Genomic DNA, 10,887 nt, shown 5'->3' with positions numbered 1-10,887 from the left:
ATCAAATGCCAGCCGTTCCACATATCCTGAAGAAAATGTTAATCTTTTGAAAAACATGAAAGTATGGAAACTCTTAACATCACGGTTAGAAATTTTTACTTCTTTGTTAACATTCATGTGAACATCACAGTTGGTATATCTTTGAGAACATTGACTTAGGGGAGACTGAAGATTACGGGTTGAAATTTTATAGCTAGGTTCTTTTTCTTAGAGTTTAATCATTAGATTTTTGAAAGATCCCTTTATAATAAAAAAAGGGAAATACACAACATTGTTTTGGTAGACTTTATAATTTTAATAAATGATTACAAATAGGTTATAAATAGGTTATAAATAAATCAATATATTAGTTGTAACAAATAAAACTTTAATTGTAACTAAAAATCTAAAACGGATTATTCCAAATTGATAGTTCAGGAATATTCCAAACTTTATTTTCGGAATATCACGTATATGGTTCCAAATATCTAGAATCACAATATTACCAATTTATTTTCCACAGATTTTATTGATAAACCGCATCAATCAAAAAGTTATTAAAGAGATAAAAATATACTCTCAATCATAAACAAAGTAATTAAATCTCGCTAATTTAACAAGATTAATTGTGATCTTCGGGATCATATTCAAAAATTAAAAAATTAAACCTTAATGCTAGATTAGGACTTGTGCTAGAGCACGGGTTGAAATTCATTTTATTTATATTATAATTTTATAATAAAATATAATTTATATGATTGATTTTAAAAGTTAAGGTCCTAATCTAGCATTAATCATGATTTTCGGAATCGAATTTTCTAAAATTATAATATAAATAAAAGGAATTTCAATCCGTGCTCTAGCACGGATCCTAATCTAGTATATTAATATTAAGTTTAGTTAGTTATGACAACCCTTAAAACAAAACAAAGACATTAAAATTTTTAAAAATACAAAAACAAATGTTTGTAAGCGAACACATCAAATTTTAAGCTTTCACAATTTCAAATTTTATGGAGATTTATCAGTTTTTATTTTATTTTGTTTCTAAACATATATTTGAACATAACATTAATGATTTTCTTGTTAAAAGAAACTGTTTCCGATATTATAGCCAAAGAATAAAACAAAATTTGAAATTTTTACATGATTTCTAGAACTTTCACATATTTTTAACAGAAGATACATGAAGTTGCTTAAAAAGTATACAAATTAAGTGAATCTGTATGTCAGACCGTCTCCTTTTCGACGATATATATGCCTAGGTTGTAGAGCAATTAGATTGAAACTTTGTCATACTTCAATTTATTTAGAAAAAAAATACAACCTAAAGGATAAGTTCAAGAAGAGTTTCATCATAATCTGGGAGCCTAACAAAACTCCAAAGAGTCACCTTCAAGAATCCATATGTTGATTGCCAGATCAATATGCTCCAAGGATCACACATGGTTTCAATCTTGACCTTTTCCTTCAGTTTCAATTTTAATTGTCAAGAATATAATGAAAAGAATAATAACACTAAAAAACACTAAACAAATAAATCACTCGCCACAAAAAAAAAAAAGATATACACACATATGTACAAAAAAGGTCATATATAATCATACAAATGTTTTTTTGTTGGAGAAATCTTCTCGAATGCAGAGTATAAAAATCACCACTAATTAATACGCTCTGTGTAAGTTGGACATTCATATATCAAATGACCTCTTTTCATCAGTAATTCAAAGTAATTTATAAACAAAAATAACTTCACTGATATTTTTTCCTTTAAAAAAATCATATATATGAAGTCATATATGAACGAACCATCTGTCCATGTCCTTCAAACTACTATAAAAGGCACTTCGAATCCTCCTTTTATCTCCTCATCCCAATTCACACCCACCAAAGTAGGAATTATAACAATGGCTTCAAGAACCACAAAACCTTTAGCCCTTTTCTTGATTCTCAACTTCCTCTTCTTCACAACAATCTCCGCCTCCGGTAACTGCGGTTGCCCTTCTCCCAAGCCAAAACCTAACCCTAGCCCCTCTCCTAAGCCAAAACCTAACCCAAAACCGAACCCAACCCCAAACCCTAGCCCTAGCCCGACCACAGCCAAATGCCCTAAAGACGCTCTTAAGCTAGGAGTTTGCGCCAACGTGCTCAACGGCCTACTCAATATCACCCTTGGCAAGCCACCGGTCGAGCCATGTTGCACCCTCATCCAAGGACTCGCTGATCTTGAGGCTGCAGCTTGTCTTTGCACCGCACTCAAGGCTAATATCCTCGGGATCAACCTGAACATTCCGATCTCTCTCAGTCTGCTTCTCAATGTTTGCAGCAAAAAAGTTCCCCCTGGTTTCCAATGCTAATCAAGAACCTAATTATACATCACACACTTCATGTATCAATATATACCAAACAAGATGATTTCTAAATAAACTATTCTATATGATTGTCGTTGTTTGTCTTGTCTTTGTCTGTTTATCTAGTTACTAATGTATGTGTGTTTGATTGTACGATTATAAACTTTCACAGTCATATGTGTTGTCCTCTTACATATATATATAGTTTCATTGGAAGTGTGTGTATTTGGTGTATAAATCAATAAAATAACAGTTTATATGATCTGACAATTTTTGTATAATGTAAATCAATTAAGTCTTATCACATATAAGTCCAAGCTAAATACATAAAACAAAATCATTTCAAAGATATAAACCAATTAAACCAGATCTGTTAAACCATACAATTTGAAGACTTAATGCCTTGTGTGGAAACAGAAGGTTCAACCATCAAAATTGAGGGAAATACTTTAGGCAGTACATAAGGTCTCAACTCTCAACAACGAAGAAGTCAAACAAGAAACGAAGAAGCTAGGCTCAAGGCAAAAACTAAAGTCCAACCAATCGTCTTCATCACGCGTACAGTGTCCGTTGTCTCATGCATAACTAGACCTCGACAAATAATCGAACAAATAAACGATCTTCCGAAGCTCGGAACCATTCCATGATCTGATGATTCTACTTCCTATAATATAAGACTAAGGCCTACATGCGTACGTGTCGATTATTAACCAAAAAATCCGTATATAACAAAAAGCTTGTTATCTTCAAAAAGTAATAGTACTAAAAACACTGGAAGTTTAAGAGAAAAAAAAACACTGGGGCGCGCGTTATAACATCCAAAGATTTTTACGAAGAAAAAAAACGAATCGACAAAGATATGGTACATGTCACGCATCAGATTAGATATTTAGAAAACTGCGTCAACCTCTTATCATTTTGGTGACACTGACAAATGGATATGGATTCGATTAAATGAATTGAAAAATGTGTGTATATGGAATAATCAAGGATAAACATAAAAAAAAAAAAAAAAAAAANACAACAACAATAGATGGTCAACTTTATAGACGAAAAACAAGGGATTTAAGGTGCTTCCCCCTATAAGTCTAGCTATATTTTTCAGCTCCAGTTTCCATGTTGAAATTGTTTAACAAATGCTATATATGAAAAAGAAAAAAAAGGAAAAAAAAAAGGAAAAAAGAAAGTTTGAAATTTAACAAATGCTATATATGAAAAAAAAAAATGGAAAAAGGAAACGCAAATTTTCTCGGTAGAAAAATATAGGATAAAACCAATTTTTTTCATTGGCCAAATCATGTTTATTGATCCGTAGTATACATTGTTAAGCTAAATCTAACGAGGATTCAAGTAAACGGGACAGATACGTGTAACGTGTCAGTAAGATTTCATTTTTGATTGAACTCATATAGTCGTAACTGTATCGTGTAACTAGACAAACTAGACATATATATAATAAAAAGGCATATTGAGAATTTGCAGATCATTACTGAGTTTTGGTCTAAGACAAATTAATTGACTCTTGAAACTCTTCTTCTTGCTAGTGTAGCCGGTATTTGGAACAATGGAAACTGATTTTTCGTCACACAGGCCATATCTAACAAGGTCAATTATGAATGACGAATAAATTTTGACGTGAAAATCAAATTCTTAAAAATTTTGATCAATATCTCTAGTCGATAACTCTGCTCCACGCAAATTTTTTTCTTTTCTTTTTAACATAATAATTGAGACTTTCATTCTATGTGCTAAAATGGCGAGACTACGGTTTTATGCCACGATTGTGTTGCCTGTCATTTCCTAGTTGGATGGCCCCTAATGAACAATTAAATTTCAATGGATCTATATGGAGCCCGTGAACTATTTTTGTTTTCTTCTTACTCAACTTGTGCAAAGGAACATTGTGTGTAGGTACATAGGCTGTGGGAACAGTAGAACTATGTGCATTTGAATAGTGGAACACATTATAAATATATTTTATCAATAAAACAATACGTTGTAAATAAACAAATTTTATAATTAGCTAGTCATGACCAAAGTAAGGAAAAAAAAATCTATTAGTTTTTCTTGAGTTAATACTTAATACTATTCTTTATATATGTGACTAAAGTTTCATTTTTCTCGTGATTATCATACATAGAAACATTTCAACATTTGCATGTCTCTGCCGAAATCCCCTGATTCAAGTGGCACACAGATGTTGAGCTCTAGTTGTCATCCATAGTAATAAAATGGGACATGTGACCTCCGACTCCGAGCGAGAAAAAAATATCATTTACCGTTAGTATCGTTCAAAACTATATATATATATATATATATATATATATATCTATTATTACATCCACTAAGGGTGTTAACATATAGATTGTAGAACTATTTGTAAGTAAATAGACAATCACTCAATCAGCATTATAGAGAACACTATGTAGATATATACCTACTAATGATACTTTTTTTTTTTGTTAAAAAGGACATGATAGATATTGCCTTAAGAGTAATGCAAAGATCTCTATGAGAATAAATGTCCTCGGTGTATGAGTTTAGGTGATTTTTATGTCAAAGGACAATGATTTGTAGGCCTATTGTGGTTCTTTTCTCAAAAGCTTTATCCGTACGTTTTAAAAACCAAGAAAAGACGAAGTATCCGTACGTTCCATCCACGCTCCTATATCTGCATGCATGTCTATTACACACAATTCAAAAACTCCTCTACATATGTAGAGAGAGAGAAAGAGAGAGGGCTAAAGAGTCAAATAGATAGACAGCGAGAAGCTGGAACAAAAAAAAAGATTACAGAAAACAATTTAAAGAAGTCCCATGCAGAAACCTAGCTTAAAACAACAACGACAAGAACAGAAAGCAACACTTGTTAAAACCCTAGATAATCAACAAACCTGATCATCAACAGTACCACATATATATTTGAATTATTACAGAAGCCTCGAGAACCATTGATCGTACGTACATTTGTTAAATCAAGTGGGTGTTTTTAGATCAAGTGAGAGGAGGACAGACAAAACCAGGAGGAGGATTGATCCCGCAAGTGATGAGAGCTTGAAGTGCAAGAGGAATGAAGATGTTTAAGTTGAGAAGCTTAAGTCTTATGGTTGTACAAAGACAAACGGCTGCTTCTAACTCAAGTAACCCTTGTAACACTGGACAACACACATTTTCCACCGGATTTCCAAGTCCTATATGGATCAATCCTCCCAAAACGTCAACACAAGCTCCAAGCTTCAGTGCGTTGATCGGACACGTTGGTTGTTTGCCACCGCCTCCTCCTCCCCCTCCTCCTCCTCCTCCACCGGAAGGTGGACCATATGGTGGATAGCCGGAAGATGGTGGCGGGACTGTGACCGGAGGTGGGTTAATGATTGGAGGGAGAAGTCCTGGAGGAGTTGTGACTGGAGGGAGAAGTCCCGGAGGAGTTGTGATCGGAGGGAGGAGTCCCGGAGGAGTTGTAACCGGCGGTGGTTGAATTGGAGGGCCTATGATGGGAGGTCTTGTGATTGGCGGTGGCCTCACGATTGGTGGTGGATAGACAACCGGCGGAGGCCTTATGATTGGCGGTGGCCTCACTACTACCGGAGGAGGTCTAACAACCGGCGGTGATTTCCCTCCTCCGCCTCCATGATGCGGTGGCTTGCCTCCTCCTCCACCATGATGCGGAGGTCCTCCACCTTTTCCACCGTGGTGTGGGGGTTTACCACCACCTTTTCCACCGTGATGCGGCGGCGGCTTGCTACCACCGCTGCCACCGCCACCGTGCTGCGGGGGTTTGGAACCGGAGGGTGAGGATGAGTACAAGGAGTGCAAGCTTGGATCGTTGGTGGCAGTGTGATAACCGTGGAGATCAAGAAAATGAATAAAGAAGTCAAAACCCTCGATCCCATTTTTGTTCTCAAATAGGGTTTCTTGGATTTTCAAGAATCAAACTCTTAACTGCCTTATTATCAAATGGGCGAATTACATGTAAATATATAGGCGAAGCTTAACTGTAACCCGTGACTCTTGTGGGGGATGCAAATTAATAGGTATAGTGTTACAAGTGTAATAGATTTGATTATTTGTTATGGTACGTACGAACGAACATGTGTGAGGCAAGAAAGTGAGGGAAAAAAGAAAAAGTTCCAAACTTCGAGAAATATTTGGAGCATTTTATTGCGTTACAACTAAAGAATTTTTGGATCGTTGTTGGTCCGATGCAAACTTCAAGGTCATGCCCGTGACTAAACTAAAAAAAATGATTATGATCACTGTCTCCAAACTAAAAGAGTCCGTGAAATTGCTTGTTCTCTTATGCGTATTTCATTTCCAATTTTCCATGTAATGATTCTTTTTTAGGACAATTTGTTGAAAACTTGAAAAGACAAGACAACAAACGGTGAATAGATTCTTAAATAACGTGGAGGGTTTCGTTGTCCGTACATTCTTAATACTGTAGAGAAAGAGTGGCACAATCGTAATTAACAGATTTAGATCATTATGGGCTTTAACACTTTTTTGAACGTTCAGGCCCAAAAGGCCCAATATACTCTGATCATTATGGGTTTAGTTGAACGTTCAGGCCCAAAAAAACCCAAATGTCGAATTTTGTTTTTCCCACTCCAACGATTTTTAGGGTTCTTTGCGATTTTGGGATTTTGAGATTTTAGGGCAATTCCTTGATATCGAATCGAGTCTACGGGTGTGGCATTTGATTGATTCTGGTATGTGTTCTCTGATACTCCGTGGAAGAGGATCTATTGACTTACAGAAATGGCGTAACGTTAATGTATTATCATCTGCTTTTTCCAATTCCTTCTCTTCTCTTGTTGCTACTGCGAGCCTTAGTAGAGATGGTCGTAAAGGTAAGAACTTTACAGTCTCTTACCTCGTTGGCTCATTGGGTATACCTAAAAAACTCGCAGACTCGATTTCAAGTAAGGTCACCATTAAGGACAAGTCAAATCCTGATTCAGTTCTGAGTCTTTTGAGAAGTAATGGGTTCACAGATTCTCAGATCTCAAGCATCGTTACGGGTTATCCAACATTGCTTGTATTAGATGCTGAGAAATCAGTTGCTCCAAAGCTTCAGTTTTTGCAGTCAAGAGGAGCTTCAAGCTCTGAGCTCACTCAGATTGTTTCGTCAGTTCCTGAAATCTTGGGGTTAAGAGCGGGTAAAGGTATAAGCAGATACTATGATTTCATCAAAGAGGTTTTAGAAATGGATAAAAAGAGTTCCAAGTTGTGTCATTCTTTGCCACAGGGTAGTAGGCAGGAGAATAAAATTAGGAATCTTTTGGTTTTGAGAGACTTGGGTGTGCCTCATAAGTTACTATTCTCATTGCTTACATCCCGTGGAAAACCTGTTTGTGGTAAAGAAAGATTTGAAGAATCCATCAGGAAGATAGTTGAGATGGGTTTTGACCCGACCGAACCAAAGTTTGTCAATGCTCTCCATGTCTTTTACGAAATGAACGACAAGACAATAGAAGATAAAGTCAATGTTTACAAAAGGTTAGGCTTTGATGTGGAAGATGTATGGGTGATCTTCAAAAAGTGGCCTTACTCTTTGAAATTCTCAGAGGAGAAGATTAGTCAGACATTTGAAACCTTGAAGATGTGTGGTTTGGATGAAAACGAGGTGATTCAAGTGTTGAAGAAGTATCCGCAGTTCATACGTATTTCAGAGCAGAGGATATTGAACTTTCTTGAAACATTTCTAGGTCTAGGATTCAGCAGAGATGAGTTTGCCATGATACTCAAGTGTTTTCCTATGTTCTTTGGATTGTCTATAGAGACGGTTAAAAAGAAGACTGAGTTTGTGGTGAAGAAGATGAATTGGCTGCTAAAGGACATGGCTTTGTTCCCTCAGGTACTTGGATACAGCTTGGAGAAGAGGATTGTGCCAAGGTGTAACGTAATCAAAGCTCTCATGTCTAGAGGATCGCTTGGAAGCAAACTCCCTTCAATGTCGTCTGTATTGACATCTAACGATGATGATTTCTTAAAAAGGTTTGTGAGGAAGCACAATGACGAGGAGCTTGTGGCTGAGTTGATGGCTATCTTCACTGGAAAGAAGAGAAAGTTCCGAGTGAAATCCATAAAGGGTTCTTAGTCCACATCCTATAACTCTGGTTCAAGCATCATTCTTTCAGTGACACGACACAAGTTCTGAAAATGAGAGAAAGTCTCTTCTGTAAAGTTCAGATATTAGTTCTAATAAATGATTTTAAGAGCCAATGATTCATCATTCGATTAGTTAGTAATTAGTTACCCTTGATGGATTCATTCCTTTTTCTCCTTGGGAGTTTCTCGGTTTGTAACAAGTGGTATATTGGTTGGAAGAATCAGTCTGATTATTTTCATATGAATTGTTTTCCTCTGTTTCTTTGAACTCTGATACCCGTGTCTGTGATGAAGAAAACTTTAAAGAATCTCTCATGAAGGTCCTCAAAGTTTCTCGAAGCTCTGCGTGTTGTTCACGGATTGAGGGAGAAAACAATAGAAGAAAAAGTCAATGTCTATAGAATGTTAGGCTTTGCTGTGGGAGATGTATGGGAGGGGAGTGTTCAAAAAATTGGCCAATCAAAGATAAGTCAGACATTTGGAACCCTGAAGAAGTGTGGACTACTACTGGGAGATGAAGTCCTTTTAGTGTTCAAGAAATCTCCGCAATGCATTAGTTTTCCTGAGCAGAAGATATTGAGCTCCATTGACACATTTCTAGGCCTAGGATTCAGCAGAGTAAAGATCACTACAATGATCAAACGCTTTCCTCCGTGTCTTAACTTATCTGCAGAGTCAGTGAAGGAGATTAGTTGGCCCCTAAAGACCGTGGTGTCCTTAAGCATAGAGAAAAGGGCTGTCCCAAGGTGTAACGTTATCAAAGCACTCATTTCCAAAAAAGATTGCTTGGAGACACAGGAAGTGAACTCTCTCCAATCTCGTCTGTTTCGAAGAGTACCGATCAAGAGTTCTTAAACAGGTATGTGATGAAGCACGGCAAGCTAGTGTCTAAGTTTTGCTTGGATCAAACAAACTATATATAAATAATGTATATCTTATTCAAAATGATAAGCATTGAAAGTAACATAAGAGAATAGTGAAAACAAAGGCAAGAAGAGTCAGAGACTCAACAACAAAACAAGACACAAAGTACTTAAAAAAAGTAACAAATAGTTTACTTGCTAACATTGTTTCTTCATCTTCTGTCTTTCAAAAGACAGTTTTTTTTAACTTTACTCATCAGTCTTCTCCACTGGAGCTGCGGCGACGGCTTCGACGGCGGCTACTTCAGTGGGTTTCTCCTCCTCTGCTTCTGGCTTCTTCTCTTCCTCAACAACCGCTGGAGCTTCCTCTGTCTTCTTCTCTTCTACTTCTTCCTCTTTTTTCGTCTCTACAACTTCCGCTGTTTTGCTCTCTTCCTCCACAACCGCTGGAGTCTCAACCGGAGCTTCCTCCTCTTTCTTGATCTCCACAACCGCCGGAGCTTCTTCCTCTTTCTTGATCTCCACAACCTCCGGAGTTTCAACTGGAGCTTCCTCTGTTTTCTTCTCCTCTGTTTCTTCGGTTGGTTTCTCTGTTTCTTCCACTACCAAGTCTTTAGTCGTTACTTCCACAGGTGCTTCGGATTCTGTTACCGGAGCTGGAACAGCATCGGCGACGGCTGCAACGACTACAGCTTCCTCCGGCTCCACAGTCTTTGGTGCTGGCACCTCAACGGTCTCAGCTGGTGCTGGAGTCACATGTTCAACCTGCAAAATCATTGTTTCAAAAGCTTTAGTCACATAGATCAATTCCAAAACTGTGTGACGTTTTCGTTTGGTACAAAACGGCAAGTAGTTTGTTTTAGTTGTTACAACTTACAAGCTTACAATTACAAAAAAAAAAAAAAAAATTATTGGATCATTATATATACATGTGTAAACTTTGGCATATACGTAGATTAACGCAACAAAGAATGATTTACAGCTTTTATATAGAGTAGTGGATTACTTGTATCAATCTTTAGACTAACCAAGAAATTTGGTTATGAATTTTAAGAACATATATATATATATATATATTTGCATACCTCGACGGTGGCCATTTGAATAAGTAGAAAATGAGTTAAAGGATCTAAGAAAATGAAGAGAAGAGAAAGTGTATGTATGAGTGTGTTGTGTGATGCTTTGATGAGTGAAGAGTTTGGTTGAGAAGATGGCTTCATTTATAGGAGAAACAAATACAACTTTATCAAAATTATTTTTATATAAAAATAATATAAAAAATATTATTTCCTAAACAAAATCACGTATTGAGCATAATTATTCTCTGGCAATAATAATTAATGAGATGAAAAAGAAGCTTTTGTTCTATATTTGTTTGAGAACGAGACACATCATGCACAGTTTGTGTTTGTGTAAAATATAAAATATCATAAACAAGATCGTACACCACTTGCAATTAACGTCTACTTGTAAATATTTAAGATTTTTTTTTTGTTTTCGTAAGCAAAGATACTGAATTATCGGTTAATACAAATCATTATAGGTGGTTGAAAACAAACTATAATTACAATGAATATTAATTT

The 10,887-nt window shown here is 36.2% G+C and overlaps 4 protein-coding genes across 4 annotated transcripts; 2 read left to right on the top strand and 2 right to left on the bottom strand.

Moving 5' to 3' along the window:
* LOC104714588 (lipid transfer protein EARLI 1) lies at positions 1,834-2,592 on the top strand. Its single transcript, XM_010432003.2, has one exon. The coding sequence runs from the start codon at positions 1,887-1,889 to the stop codon at positions 2,334-2,336; it is 450 nt and encodes a 149-aa protein (XP_010430305.1). The 5' UTR covers positions 1,834-1,886; the 3' UTR covers positions 2,337-2,592.
* LOC104714587 (36.4 kDa proline-rich protein) lies at positions 5,067-6,293 on the bottom strand. Its single transcript, XM_010432002.2, is given in 2 exon segments — positions 5,067-6,109; positions 6,112-6,293. Coding segments are annotated over 2 exon segments (897 nt in total). The 5' UTR covers positions 6,224-6,293; the 3' UTR covers positions 5,067-5,324.
* LOC104714586 (transcription termination factor MTERF4, chloroplastic-like) lies at positions 6,978-8,702 on the top strand. Its single transcript, XM_010432001.2, has one exon. It carries the CDS (start codon positions 7,042-7,044, stop codon positions 8,428-8,430), a length of 1,389 nt encoding a protein of 462 aa, XP_010430303.1. The 5' UTR covers positions 6,978-7,041; the 3' UTR covers positions 8,431-8,702.
* Positions 9,356-10,514, bottom strand: LOC104714585 (plasma membrane-associated cation-binding protein 2). The gene is made up of 2 exons (XM_010431999.1): positions 10,390-10,514; positions 9,356-10,069 (listed from the first exon to the last, which is right to left on the bottom strand). The coding sequence occupies exons 1-2, from the start codon at positions 10,402-10,404 to the stop codon at positions 9,554-9,556; spliced, it is 531 nt and encodes a 176-aa protein (XP_010430301.1). The 5' UTR covers positions 10,405-10,514; the 3' UTR covers positions 9,356-9,553.

Source organism: Camelina sativa, chromosome 9, assembly GCF_000633955.1.
Source record: "Camelina sativa cultivar DH55 chromosome 9, Cs, whole genome shotgun sequence".
Lineage (NCBI taxonomy): Eukaryota > Viridiplantae > Streptophyta > Magnoliopsida > Brassicales > Brassicaceae > Camelina > Camelina sativa.
This window is presented reverse-complemented; position numbering and strand designations above follow the sequence as displayed.